Source organism: Crocodylus siamensis, chromosome 9 (assembly GCF_052110815.1).
Source record: "Crocodylus siamensis isolate JL-2025a chromosome 9, ASM5211081v1, whole genome shotgun sequence".
NCBI lineage: Eukaryota > Metazoa > Chordata > Crocodylia > Crocodylidae > Crocodylus > Crocodylus siamensis.
This window is the reverse complement of record NC_143403.1, coordinates 70,208,262-70,223,162: the sequence shown is the minus strand read 5'-3', so window position 1 is coordinate 70,223,162 and position 14,901 is coordinate 70,208,262. Positions and strand designations below refer to the sequence as shown.

General features: G+C 53.5%; 1 protein-coding gene across 3 annotated transcripts in view; it reads left to right on the top strand.

The window, feature by feature from the left end:
* Window positions 1-14,901, top strand: part of WSCD2 (WSC domain sialate O sulfotransferase 2) — a 100,956-nt gene that overhangs the window by 82,342 nt on the left and 3,713 nt on the right. For all 3 annotated transcript variants that reach the window (XM_090063634.1, XM_090063632.1, XM_090063633.1), the window contains one exon: window positions 3,314-3,514. In XM_090063634.1, the coding sequence (XP_089919760.1) occupies window positions 3,314-3,514 (201 nt within the window). The remainder of the gene's footprint in view (window positions 1-3,313; window positions 3,515-14,901) is intronic.

The window sequence follows — 14,901 nt, the reverse complement described above, 5'->3', positions numbered from 1 at the left end:
TAAGTTAATTCATCAATGCCTAACTCAGGTCTTGCTGCGCATATCACGCGATCATCAAAAATTCAGGGTCACATCTAGTCCAACCCCCTGCTCAAAACAGGACCAGCCCCAACTACATCATCCCAGCCATAGTTTTGCCTAGCCAGCCCTTGAAAACCTCCAAGGATGGAGATCCCACCACCTCTCTGGGCAACTTGTTTAGTGTTTTACTACCCTCCTGGTGAGAAACTTCTTCCTATTATCTAATCTAAACTGCCCTTGCTGCAACCTGCGCCCATTGCTCCTTGTCCTGTCGTCTGCCCCCACTGAGACCAGCCCAGCTCCATCCTCTTTGCAGCCCACCTGCAGGGAGGGGAAGGTTGCTATTAAGTCTCTCCTCTCAGTCTCTTCTTCCCTAGATTAAATAAGCCCCAGCCCCCAGCCCCTCCTTATCAGTCATGTCCCCCAGCCCCCCAACTATTTTTGTTGCCGTCTGCTGCACTCTCTCCAATGTGTCCACATCCTTTCTATAGCAGGGGCCCAACACCGGACAAAGCGCTCCAGAGGCGGCCTCTCCAGTGCAGAATAGAGGGGAAGAATCACTTCCCTTGACCCACCGGCGACACACCTGCCAGCGCAGCCCGGGATGCCGTTATCTTTCTTGGCAACAAGGGTACTCACAACGCTCCCATCGCTAGCTCAGCATGCAAACCCCCGAGCCAGACAACAAGACCCGTTCGTCTCATCCTGCTATCCCCAAGGCCAGGTCTGCCATGCCCAGCAGTGGTGTCTTCAAGCAGGCCATGCTGCCTGCTCAGCCGGAAGCACCGAAGCCATGGTTGTGTGGGCTAATGAGTGCTGCTGAGTGTCACTTGGCCTTCTCGCCGGGTAATTAGCACACCTGCACGTGCCCTCTGGTGTCAGGGGTGGGACGTTTACCTTGCAGGCATGCGATAGCGGGCTCAGTGCCAGCTGCTGCTGGAGAGGAGGTACGGGCCAAGAGCCACCACCGTTATCTGCCGTGGCAATTCCCACGTGCTAATGAGTGCCAGACACAAAAAGGACTCTTCCCATCGTGTATTGCAGTAGTATCCTTTGGTGCAAGGTGCTGTACAAACTCAGAGCAGAAAGGCACTCCCTGCCCCTGCCAGCTTACAGCGCCGTGCTGAGTCAGCTACGCGGCCTGCAATGACTGGGGTGGGAGTGGGAAAGTGGGGGCAGTGCACAGGAGCAAACTCGGTACAGGGATCACGGAGCAGCTCCGAGATGCCGGCCAGGCTCATTCAACGCAGAGATGAACACGGCACAGTTTCCCAGGCAGCAACTCTGCACTTAGCTGTACCTGCTGGGTCCCCACCTCTCACCACCTCTGCCCACTGCCTGCAGCGCTTCTCGAGTCCGTTCGTTCATTAGAGGAATGTATTTAAACTTCTTCATCCTGCCGTGTTTAAAAAAAGAAAAAAGAAAAAAAAAAATCACACGCCACCAGAATCTACGAACTAATGATCTGAAACATTTTGTTCTGCTGGCTAAATATCAAACACTATTGCATGTTTATTCTGGGCTTTCTGCTCATCGGAGAAGGCCAAGGATGTATCCAGGCAACTAGTAGATTAGCCACGATGTACCTAGATTGTGCAGCGTAACCGAGGAGAGCAAATTATGCATCTCTAATTGATGTCAGACATCCACTTCCATCTTATCTCTCCTGCTAGCTTGAATCATCTGCTGCCACCAAATTTCCCCCTTTTTTACTGAGACGTGCTGCATCTCTTTCTCACGCAGAGCGGCCGGTCGGTCATTGCCACGACTGGCATCTCGAATGAAAGGGATGGGGTGTCCAGGCAGGTTTGCGTGGGGTGAGCATAGCTTGGGTCATCAAGAGAAGAGGGTTTGGAGCAAATGCCATGTAAGGAGTCTTACAGCTGGTGGACGGCGGTGCCCAGGCAAAGCGATGGCGTGCGGTGAGGTGATGCAGCAGAAGAGAGTTTCTTCACGGGGTCACAGTCCTGCAATGATGAGGGTTTGCAAAGTAGCAGAGGCATGCATGGCCACGGCGGACAGTGGCGTAGGATCACCGGGGAAGCCCAGGTGCAGGGAGAAGCGGTGACCTCTGAAGGGCCCCCCACAGCAGACAGCTGAGCAGCTCGTCTTTAATTCGGCAACCAGCTGAGGATGAAGGGGGCGGCAGACCATCCCGGTATGAAAATCCAGGCTGTACTGTACCAGCGCCCACACAGCATCCTAGCACCTCCGGTCTGCCAGAGCCACTGAGCCCCATGCCCGGTCTGCCCTGCCAGGTAGCACCAGTGACCACCTGGGGCCCCACACTTTAGGGGCCCCCAAACTTTTGCAACCATTTTTGGGAGGGGGAAATTTTTGCAAGGAAGTGGGTCTCCTTTGCATTTTAACACTTGATTAGTTATCTAATTCCCCCCCAAAATATTACAAAGATCCACGATACATAGGTCATCAAGATTAAGCCCGTAAGGGGCCCCAAAGGACGCTTGCCCAGGGCCCCAACAACCCTAAGGCCACCACTGTCCACATCCAGCGGCTGCTGGCCGTCTGGCCCAGCGGCATTGCATGCAGAGAGGATGGGCCTTGTGCCGCCTGTTGCCTCAGGCAGCCCGCTACTCACACAAAGTAAAGCAAAAGTAATCACTAAATATATATAAAATTGGGAAAATGGAAACTTCAGAAAGAAAGATTTCTACAGTGATATTCTATCCGTACAGGTGAAACATCATGGTAATTTATTTTATGTCGCTGATAAGAGTTGCAATTTATTTCGTCATTTTTTGTACCGGCAGTACCCTCCTCTTCTTATATCATGCACCATAGGTGTGTGTTTAACTGTATAGCTATCAATTTAATACAGCTTTTCATCTGCTGGGTCTGCAGAAAAGCAGTCGTGGCGGCACAGGCGGGCTGTGGAGGTTTGATAGCATGCTGGGGGAAGCCAAAGGTTGAGTACCTGTGCACGCGGCCACACGCTCTGCTGGCTGCCACCGGCCTGGAGCCGAGGTGTCCGCAAGCAGAGCACTTGGTCCTCGTGTGGCGTTGCATCCCCATGCTGTGCTGTGCAGGACGTGAATGCGATGGGCTTGCTCATCTCCAGATGCGAGCGTACACGTTCTTGCCATCTGGAAAGAGCGTGCCAGTGGATTTTAACGTGCCAGCTGTTTTCCTCCCAAAATATTTTGCAGCCTGATATTTGCCCCCACGCCGCTCCTCCTCCACCGCCTCGTTGTTCTCTTCTTTCCCTCTCCTCGGGTCTTCGCGTGTACTTATGCTCCCGGGCTTGTCTCTCTTGTTTGTTTGGCTTGGAAAGGGTTCAAAGGCGAGAGAGATCACTGGCGGAGCGGAAGGACCATCTGCATCAAAACCCACGAGAGCGGCCAGAAGGAAATCGAGTCCTTTGACTCGGCCATCCTGCTCATCCGCAACCCTTACAAGGCCCTGATGGCGGAGTTCAATCGCAAGTACGGCGGGCACATAGGCTTTGCTTCGCATGCCCACTGGAAAGGCAAAGGTAAGCTGCCTCCCTCGGTAGCCCATGGCAGGAGGGAGGGATGCTGGCACGCAGTAGCCATGCAGGGACGCGGTTGGGAACACGCACAGGGCACCTTTCCACGGGTTGTTTTGGGAAGGGTAATGGCCGTCCTCCACGTCCGGTGGGGACAGGGCAAGAAAGAACAGGTATCAGCTGCAAAATGGGAGATTTGGGTTGAATATCGTACAATCACAGAAACGGAGGGTGGCAGGGACCTCAGGAGGTCACATCTAGTCCAACCCCCTGCTTAAGGCCGGCCAGCCCCAACAAGATCATCCCAGCCAAGGCTTTGTCTACCTGGGTCTTGAAAACCTCCAAGGACGGAGATTGCACCACCTCTTTGGGTGACCTGTTCCAGTGTTTTACTACCCTCCTGGTGAGAAAATCCTTCCTAATGTCCAACCAAAACTTCAAAAGCACTTTCTGCCTGGGAGGGTAGTTCAGCGCTGGTCCTCCAGGGAGTGAGGAGACCCTTAGCACTGGAGGTCTTCAAGAGGAAGGTAGATGAATGTCTGTCCAGAAAGGATTAGGGCAGGACCAGATGGGCCCCTAAGGCCACTTCCAGCCCTGTATTTTCTGTTTCAGTGCAAAGAAAGGAACAGCTGTTTTCCCCCTTTCCCAGCCGGGGCTGCCCATGGCAGTGTGTGGCAGGGCTGGACGCCGAGCCTGGATGCGCTAGCACAGTGTTTATGGCTAAAGCGGAGGCCTCCCGCTCGCTCTGTGCGCCGAGGGGAGCTCCCCCCAGACCCCACGCCCAACCGGAAATGGGTGGAGAAGGGGAACTCAGCCTCTGCTTTGCAGCAAGTACTCCAGAGGAAAACGCTCTGCCCAGCTCTGGGAGGCCCGGCTGGCTGCGCGATGGCCGAAGCTGGCTGCTCCCCCCTTTTCCTTTGCTCGCCACCTGGCCGATCACCATCCCTCCCGTTGGGATGCAAATCCAGCCTCTCCCGGGCAGAGCTGAAATAGCCTTTGAGGACGAAAGCGACCCTGCAGCCTTTGCCCCTGTTGTCCTCAACCACCCTGGACAATCAATCCAGGCAAAAGCACCCTCCGTGCTTCCCACACGCCCTCTGGCCCGCGGTCCCACCATCCCGCGGATCTGAGCTGCCCGTAGGGGCCTCTGTGCACCCTGCCAAAGTCGGTCCGATTCTCTAATTCCCACTTAGTGGAGCAGTAAGGAAAACCTCCAGGGAGAGAGTTGCCCCCTTGGAGGCCAGAGCCGCTCTCAAAAAGGGGACTGACCCCACGGCACAGCAGAAATCCCCTCGGGACCCTCGCATTGTTTCCGGATAAGGCTGGGGAGTACCTGGCCATAAACCCCCTTGCAGCTCGATCGCCCTTCCCCTCTCGCTGGCCGGTGCCCCTCAGCATCGCCTCCAGGGCAAACCCGGGCCCCTCCGGACAAGTCAGCTGCCTCTTTGTTTGCTGCGGGTGCTGGGGAGAAAGTACCTTTCCCCCGCACGGAAACATATTGTGGATGGTGGTTAATTATAGCAATTTACAAATTGCTGTTGTGGAGCTGACTTCATGGGAAAGAGTTAAAATATTTAGCTTGATTGAACATCTGCTACCCTTAATTCAGAGTTTATTTAAGGGGATCTTTGTTGGTGGTGTTGTTGCTGTCGTGGCTGTTATGTGCCTGGATTGCATTATTGCCATGTGCTCAGATGCTCGCTCATTCTCTTGGCTTTTTGACTGCCACGATCCAGCCCCCAGTTTCGATCCTTGCCGATTTGTGGGTGGCATGGTGCCGTTGTCAATACAGTCCTGAGAACGTGGCAGGGATGCCCCCTGCCAGCGGGACTTTCCTGGCACTCGTCTGAGGTGCAGCTCCCCACCCCAGGCAGGCCAGGGAGCAGGGACTTGCTGTTAACGACCCACAGCCATAAAACACGACGCCCTTCGATCTCTCTGCGGGGACGGCGCGATGCACGATGGGAGAGCCTATCTGCACCCGCTCTCCACCCTCTTGTGAGAGCAAGGATCAGAGGTGCTCGCAAGCCTCGGCGACCCGGCGCAGCGGTGTTGGAGTTTGTGTTCACCAGCGCGTTTCCCCCAGGCTGCAGGTCTATCCCAGGCTATCCCAGGCTGTCCCTGCAGTCTTCCTTCGGATCACGGCAGGAGGTAACAGGCTGGATTTTACTTTCCACTGCCCAATTCAGCTTCTTCGGTACTCACCTAGATTTACACCCACGTCAGAAACAAACCAACCCCATCTCGTTACCAAAGACCAAGTGATACCCGATAGCTCTTTGATCAAGGTCGGGTAACAAAGACAGTCGGCTGTTTCTGCTGTTGATATTTAGGGATCGAAACCTGGGAGCTGTGTGTGCAAAGCTCTGCTTGTGTTTATCCAGCACAGAGAAATGCAAGACAACCCCTTACCTGATCGGCACAAAAACGGTCACTTATGCTCTTGTCTAGCTAAATTGCATTAGGATTTTTTTTTCCAAAGCTGAATGAGTGCTTTCCTATCTGTACCCATTGAACCTACGCTTGAAAGCTTGCCCTGAATAAAATGCCATTCAGGGACAGTCAGCAGCCAGACATTTGTGTGTGTGTGTGTGTGTGTGTGTGTACGTGCGCGCGCACACACACATGCACCAACTAGGAAGAGGGCTTGGGATGGTTCACTAATTGTAGGAATAATTACTTTCAAGAGAGACAGTAGAGAAAGGAAACCTCAGAGAAGCTCATATAATGCAGGGGGGGTCAGGGAGGCCGAGGCGGAGATGGGACTGGGACGAGCGACCCGGATCCAGGACAACAAGAAGTCCTTTTTTAAACCCATAGGGGCAAAAAGAAGGTTCCAGGTAACATGTGGCCCCTGCAAGACATGCTAGGAAATTTGGTCGTCACACCAGATAGCAAAGCTAAGCTATTTAATGACTTCTTTGCCTCCATTTTACTGAGCAGGGACTGGATCAGCCCCCCCAGAGAGCGGTGGGGGACGGGTCGTGTTCGACCCGGAGGGAGGTGGGCAGTGGGGTCCCGCAGGGCTCGGTCCTCGGGCCTGCACTGTTCAACATCTTCATCAGCGACTTGGACGAGGGGGTGAAGAGCACCTGTTCATATTTGCTGATGACACTAAGATGTGGGGAGACGTGGGCACGCTAGAAGGGAGGAACAGGCTGCAATCAGACCTAGACAGGTCACGGGGTGGGCGGACGAGAACAGGATGGGATTCAACACCAACAAGTGCAAGGTGCTGTACCTGGGGAGGCAGAGCCAGCACCATACCTACAGGCTGGGGAGCTCCCTTCTCGTCAGGGCAGAGGCAGAAAAGGATCTTGGAGTCGTCATTGACGCCAAGATGAACATGGGCCGGCAGCGTGGGGACGCGGTCAGGAAGGTCGACCGCACCTTGTCCTGCATCCACAGATGCATCTCGAGCAGGTCCGGGGAGGCGATCCTCCCCCTCTGTGCGGCACTGGTCAGGCTGCAGCTGGAGGACTGCGTCCAGGTCTGGGCGCCGCACTGCAGGAGGGACGTGGACGGCATGGAGAGGGTCCAGAGGAGGCCACTCGCATGGTCAGGGGCAGCAGGGCAGGCCCTATGAGGAGAGGCGACGGGACCTGAACCTGTTCAGCCTCCACAAGAGAAGGCCGAGGGGGGATCTAGTGGCCTGTTACAAACTAGTCAGGGGGGGTCAGCAGTTATTGGGGTAGTCCCTGTTCCCCCCAGGAGTGACCAGGAATAACGGTCACAAGCTGGCAGAGGGTAGGTTTAGGTTAGATATCAGGAGGCGACTTCACGGTCAGGGCGGCTAGGGTCTGGGACCAGCTTCCAAGAGAAGTGGTGCTGGTGCCTACCCTGGGGGGCTTTAAGAGGAGGCTGGACAGACACCTCGCTGGGGCCGTTTGACCCCCGTGCTCTTCCCTGCCATGGCAGGGGTCGGACTTGATGATCTGCTCGGGTCCCTTCCGACCCGACCAACTATGAAACTACAAAACTATAAAGGCACAAGAACACCTAGCTCCCCAAACAGAGCAAACAGCCCCAAAAAACTTACCATAAATTTCTCGTTAACTCCAAAAGCTTGTTTCTGATTCGCGTGGGAGCCAGAATATGTCACCCCCTTCTCGAAGGCAGCCCCGTTTACCTGTGAGAGCAATTAACTATTGGAACGACTGGCTGAGGGATATGGGCTCTCCATCACTTGGAGCGCGTAAATCAGAACTGGCATCTGTCTAAAAAACTGCGCCACAGATCAAACCCAGACAGGGGATCTTGATGAAGAATTTACAGGGGAAAATTTTCCGGCCGGCGTTACGCAGAAGGTCAGAGCATAATGGTCTTTCGTGGCCCCAACACCTATTCATCCGTGTCATCGCAGGACTTTTCAAGTTCACTTTCAGTAGTCCAGCACCTGAGCCCTGCCAGTGTGAGTGCTGCGGAAAAGTCCATTTTACACTGGCATATGCTGCTGGTGCCAGATTTGCAATTAGCACTCTGTTGCCTAGCTACAGGAATCATCCGGTCGGTGGGACAAAAGAAGCCCAAGCGGCAAATGCAAATAATCAACACGGGGCGAAGCGAGGGCAATTCACCTCTTACCCTGGGGGTGGGATGGGGAGCTCAATTGCATATCGGCCTCCTCTGCACCCTGCTGTGGGGGCGGCTTTACTCATGCTGACTCTTTGCATCCAACCGCACGACTAACCTGCAGAGCAAACCGTCTCCTCCACAAAAATTCACCAGGAGTCACACCCGTATATCCCAACCCCCAACAGAAGCAGCAGCTTCGATTGCTTTTTAGTTTAAATCATTCATTCTGCTCCGTGCAATGCCTGCGACCAGCAGAACGGTCCCAAAGCATCTCCCCTTTCCAGGCCGGGCTAGCAAAGCAGGCAGCGTTGCTGATGGCAAGCAGCAGAGTACAAGCGACTCCAGCAGAAATGGGGAAATATATCTTTGTGCCCTAGCCGGCTTAGATATACAGGACCTAATATTGCAGAGTTATGGGTCTGTCAATAGCTGTGAAACAGTGCCGTGAAGAAAGGCGGCTTTCATTGCAATTGGCATTCATGTGCATTCGATTAATCTCTGCTCGCGGCGGCTTTGCTGGAAGGCAGAGAGGAAGAGACCTGGGCTCGGGAATCCGGCGCTGATTTGTCTTTTTTACTATGCATGATTTTTTGTTCTCCAAAGGGCTGGAGGGGAAAAGCTGGAGAGAAATATGCTGCCTGGCTCCCCGAAAGCCGAGTATAAAAACCAGCCGGCAACAAGCTCAGGATATGTTTGGAGCCTGGTGCTTTTCGAACCAGCTCTTTGCAGTCCAGTTCAAACCCAGGCTCCCTGCCAGCGATGGACTGAGGCTGGTGGAAAACCTACCCTTTCGTCTCCTGCCTAGTAGATTGAGGTTTCCATAAATAATGCCTCCCGTGGTAATAACCCTGGCTCCCACAGCACTTGGGATTAGACCCCAGGCCAGAGGCCTCTTGGCAATAATCCTTTGCAAAAGGAGAAGCTGCATTACTCAAGCAGCAGTAGTGAGGCTGTTTTCCCAGCCTCCTCCGGTTTTTGCAAGCCATTTCCACCACACCCAAGCAGGCCTTGCCCCTGGGGTGCAATGGGGCTATTAATTCAAAGCACCAGGGTGAGGTTGAGTGCATTTGCTCCTCCGACAGCCCTCGATGGCGGCAAGGGCACGAGCAGTGCCTCATCCAGGAACCGCACCGGCGGCCGCAGAGATGTAATATTGCTTATTCTTCCCACAGCAGTGACCTCCGGGCCTAATGAAGAGGGAACAGCCCTGAAAGGCAGGAAAGAGATGATTAAATTTCTTTGCTAGCTTAATCCCTGGCCTTCCCGCTGCAAAGACTGTCAGTTCTGCCACACGCGGCGCGCGGGTTGTTTGTCTTGCCTGACCAAGCGATTGGTCTCCCTCTTGGGAATCGGTTAAAAGACACCCCACTGTACATCAGACATGACTTTAATCTCCAGCAGCATCGAGGGAGCGGGGAGATCCATCAAGCGTTCAGCAAGGCGCCCGCCCTCCTTGCCCTCTGCCCAGGCATCGATTTAACCCTCTGCTGCCGGCCTGCGCGAATTCAACCAAGCATCCTCGGTCTGAGCACGGAGCGGGGCCGGAGGATTGCAAACACCAGGCTGTTTCCCATCGCCGAAATAATGAAATGGGGGAAGCACCTCCCTGGGTGGCAATGAAAAAGTCTCCTTGATGCATGCTTTCTGCCAGGACGCTGCACTGGTTTTCGGCGAAGTGAGCGCAGGTCAGCATGGCCACCCACCCTGGGGACTGCACTCCTCTCCCTTTCTCCTCTGTGTACCCAGAACTGCCTGTGCACAGCCATGCACACGTCACCCGTGTCAGCACGCCTCTCCACAGGCCTCGGGGCATCCTGCCTCGGTGGGGGAGAGACACAAGTTCACTTCCCTGCTCAAGCATAGCGCTCTCCCTCTGCCCGAAGAAGGGTGTTTGTACCTGAGTGCTTGCAAAGAACCCTTTTTCTAACTATTTAGTTGGTCTAATAAAAGATATCCCATTTACCTAAAGGCCCTCATCCGGCAGAGTATGTGAACCATTAGGAAGCACGTCCCACATTTGCAGCTACATTCGGGTGGCACTGAGCGCATGCCCGGTGCCACTTTGGCCCGGCGTACTGATGCATGCCACCTGCCGCAGCTCGATTGCCCCATTGCTGGCGTTCGCCCCAGCATTGCAGACAAGCCCTCAGAGAGATGCGCGAAGTCAAGAGCCACTGTGGTGGTAGGACCGGCGTCTTTACATCCCAGGCTGAATATGGCGCCTGCAATTTCACTGCCAGCAAGGCAAGAGCTGGCATCGCCCCCACAGCTGCGTTTAGCCCGAGTGCTGCCAGCGTTGACCGACTTCAGCTCAGCCAGGAGCGGGATCCGACCTCCGGCGAGCGGGACAGAGGGCGCGTCTCTCCGCTTCCTGGTGGAACCAGAAAATGAGGAAACCTACTGCTCTGGGTTCAACCCAAGCCAGAAATTGTTTGAACGTTTCAATAAAATGAACCTCCCCGTCCCCAAATGTTTCGTTTCAGGTCAACCAAAAAAAATAGTTTCATAGTTTCAAGGGTCGGAAGGGACCTGAGCAGATCGAATCCGACCCCCTGCCATGGCAGGAAGGAGCACGGGGGTCAAACGACCCCAGCAAGGTGTTCATCCAGCCTCCTCTTAAAGCCGCCGGGGTAGGAGCCTGCACCACTTCTCTTGGAAGCTGGTCCCAGACCCTAGCCGCCCTGACCGTGAAGTCGCCTCCTGATGTCTAACCTAAACCTGCCCTCTGCCAGCTTGTGACCGTTATTCCTGGTCACTCCCGGCGGTGCTCGGGGGAACAGGGACTCCCCCAGTGCCTGCTGATCCCCCCGACTAGTTTGTAACAGGCCACTAGATCCCCCTCAGCCTTCTCTTGTGGAGGCTGAACAGGTTCAGGTCCCGTCGCCTCTCCTCGTAGGGCCTGCCCTGCTGCCCCCGACCATGCAAGTGGCCCTCTCCGGACCCTCTCCATGCTGTCGACACCCCTCCTGCAGTGCGGCGCCCAGACCTGGACGCAGTCCTCCAGCTGCGGCCTGACCAGTGCCGCACAGAGGGGAGGATCACCTCCCTGGACCTGCTCGAGATGCATCTGAGGATGGATGCAGGACAAGGTGCGGTTGGCCTTCCTGACCGCGTCCCCACACTGCCGGCCCATGTTCACCTTGGCATCAATGATGACTCCAAGATCCTTTTCTGCCTCTGCCCTGACGAGAAGGGAGCTCCCCAGCCTGTAGGTATGGTGCTGGTTCTTCCTCCCCACGTGCAGCACCTTGCACTTGTCAGTGTTGAATCCCATCCTGTTCTCGTCTGCCCACCCCTGTGACCTGTCTAGGTCCGATTGCAGCCTATTCCTCCCTCTACCGTGCCCACGTCCCCCCACATCTTGGTGTCATCAGCAAATTTGAGCAGGTGCTTTTTACCCCCTCGTCCAAGTCGCTGATGAAGATGTTGAACAGTGCGGGCCCGAGGACCGAGCCCTGGGGGACCCCACTGCCCGCATCCCTCCTGGTCGAACGTGTCCCATCCACCACCGCTCTCCGGCCGGCTGGCAACACGTCTGACTGTGGGGGCGACACCACAGCCCCCAGTTTCCTAACGAGAACGGGGGGAGAGACAGTGTCGAAGGCCTCCCGGAAGCCCAGGAAGACGATGTCCACTGCTGCCCCTGCGACTAAGGATCCGGTGATCTGATCATAAAAGGCCACCAGGTTGGTCTGACAGGACCTGCCACTGATGAACCCGTAAATCTCTCATTTTACCCCAACACAAAACATTGTTTGTAACCCTTTTAAACTTTTTGTTCTTTTTATTGACTCAAGCTGCATTTTTAAACAAAAAAGCACTGTTTGAAAATATTTAAAGTTTAATTTAAAAAAAAAAAGGGGAAAAATTGACTTTCTGGATGTTGAAATAATTTTCCTCCTGGCTTTTTTTAATTGAAATTATTCACTAAAATCAGGCCAGTTTTGCAACTAGTTGCAGTCCCTCCAAACGCTGCATTTTAAATAGATCTATTGTTTGCCAAAGCTGCATAGACTTGCCCCAGTGGGCTTTTGATCCTATTGCCGGTCGGGACAGCAGTTAATTCAAGAAACAAATGGGTCAGAAGCTGATTCCTGCCCAGAACCAGGGCCGTGGCAGACGTGCGGGTACCGCAGCTGCGCCCGTGTACGCGAGAGGAGCGTCTACCCCAGCGCACCGCAAGGAGGTCATTGCTGTGACCAAGATGCTAATTTCTCCTTCCAAAAATAGAGGCACATCAGCTCCGTGCTGAGCGAATGTAGCGGTTATTTCTTAAGGCACAATTATCAGAGCTGCCACATGTGAGGAGACGCCGGCTTTGCTTTCACCCTCTTGGTTGCTGCTGCTCTTGAATACAGCTGCTGATCTTCTTTTTTTTCCTGGTTGCAGCTGTGCTTTTCACAAGCCTGGGCTGAAGGCTCTGTAAAATCAGTATTTTGTTCCATGACATTAATTTTATGATATCCCTGGAGTGGTTCCAAAGCAAAGTTTTATGTGATATGATTACACGAGGTGAATTGTCCTGTATCTGTTTAATGAAACAGATACTGTGTTTAATGATTCTTTGGGGAATTAAGTACAGTTAAGCTATTAATCAGGCATTGGTTCCTCAAGGAGGAGTAGAAGAAGGAGCAGGTACCCAAAGCTTTTTTATGCATCATAAGATACATATATATTGCACCTCCAGCAGAATCATAGCTTATTATTGAGGTTTCATTATCCTTTTCATTTTCATCACCTGATTTTTATGAGAGGATCAATTAGGTAGAAACCTTGGGGATGATTGAGAGGATCTGAGAAGCCTAGAGGATCTGATGTCAAGCAGATCCCACCAAGGAGACTACTAAATTGCCAGCTTTGGGCAGGTATCAACAAACCCATTATTGTTCCTTTTGGGATGAAGACTGAGATAGTTGCTGAACTCCTGGTTTGGAGCAGCAGAGAAACCACCTTTGGTCCCAGTGCTTTTGCTCACATGCACGTGCATCCAGATAGACGCACACATTTCATGGTTCAAATGCCTTTGCTCACACGCACGTGTATCCAGATAGATACACACATTTCATGGTTCAAATGGTTCAGTGGTTCAAATGCCTTTGCTCACACACATGTGCATCCAGACAGACACACACATTTCATGGTTCAATGGTTCAAATAGCCTGGTTCAAACGCCTTTGCTCACATGCATGTGCCTTCAGACAGACACACACATTTCATGGTTCAAATGGTTCAGTGGTTCAAACGCCTTTGCTCACACGCACGTGCATCCAGATAGACACACAAATTCCCTGCCCCACTTCTATTTTCAGTTGTGCAAACCCTTGATACCAAGCAGCGACCTTCAAGACTCAGCAGAGCGATGGGATGGCCTGTTTGCATTCAGTTCAGTTCAGCAAAAGACAGGTGGCAATCGTACCCCCGTGGGCAAAACCACGGATCTGTTCAGCATGCAGGATCTCGGAGACGGCGCTGGTTTTAAATGCACCGGGAGGGGGGAAAACTTACAGAGGCTGCGGCAGAAAGTGGAAGCGGAGAGACGAGAAGTGCTACATTAAGTCCGTAGTTGATATTTCCAGCTCACTTGACGTGGTTGTCATGGAAATCGTATCAGCTCTGTCTACAGTCAAACCAATTGACTACAGAGGCACAGTTGGGGAAGCCGCGAGCTAGAAAGGTACTGGATATGAAAGAAGTTGCAGGATTAAATCCAGCTTTGGGAGAATTTGAGACAGATTGATCTGGGAAGGTTGGCGAGGTGACGTGACAGATATCACCTGCGCTGCGTTTAGCATGAGTTTTGCAGGCTGTCAGAAAGGACTTCGACTCAGCAGATGCGTCGTAGAAAGGGCCCGAACTCTGACAACAGGAAGGCTCCTAAAGGGTGAGACGAGTGAGGTCAGGTCAGCCCTATCAGACGAGAGTTCAGTTTGGAAACGAGACAGAAGTACCTACCCTGCAGTTCAGAGCTGCCGGAGACACGGCCACGAGCGTGCCACAGCCCCCATCGATAATACTGCTCCACTTGTAGGCGTAAAACTTCACTGGCATCGTCCTATGCCCCTGCCCTGCCTTTTGCTAAAAGATCTCACTGCAGTTTATAGCGGCGTTGGGTCCAAGGGATTTTCCTATAGATAAAGGCTCGCTGGGGTCATCTGCGCTTCCCTGAGGGTGGGGGCTGGAGCGGATGACCTCTGAGGTCCCTTCCAGCCCCTAACTTCTACGAATCTAATGAAAGCTAGCCAGCTCCTACTAAAATGAGTGAGAAATGGCCGCAAATGTCCTCAGCTCTAGTACACGTCAGCTGTTTTGTTCAGCGTAGGAGCAGTTCTGAATTATACCAAGTGCTGCCATCAAACAGAGCGGGCATGAGCTAGATGACTGACTTCCAGGTAGGCGCACCATGCCATGGGCTTTCCTCGTGGTCTTAGTTTCATAGTTTCATAGTTTCTAGGGTGGGAAGGGACCTGAGCAGATCATCGAATCCGACCCCTGTCATGGCAGGAAAGAGCACGGGGGTCAAATGACCCCAGCGAGGTGTTCATCCAGCCTCCTCTTAAAGCCCCCCAGGGTAGGAGCCTGCACCACTTCCCTTGGAAGCTGGTTCCAGACCCTAGCCGCCCTGGCCGTGAAGTCGCCTCCTGATATCTAGTCTTGCTTTATGGCTTGAAGGGAAGTAGCAACGACGAGCAGCTAAATTTTCTGAGCGTTGGTGGTTCCCAGCAGTGGATAACATTGGTCATTAAAGCGCTGAGCCTGAGCATCCCTTCTTCTGCATGGGTCAGGGTGGAAGGATGCTCTCGTTCAGCTAAGCTTCAGTG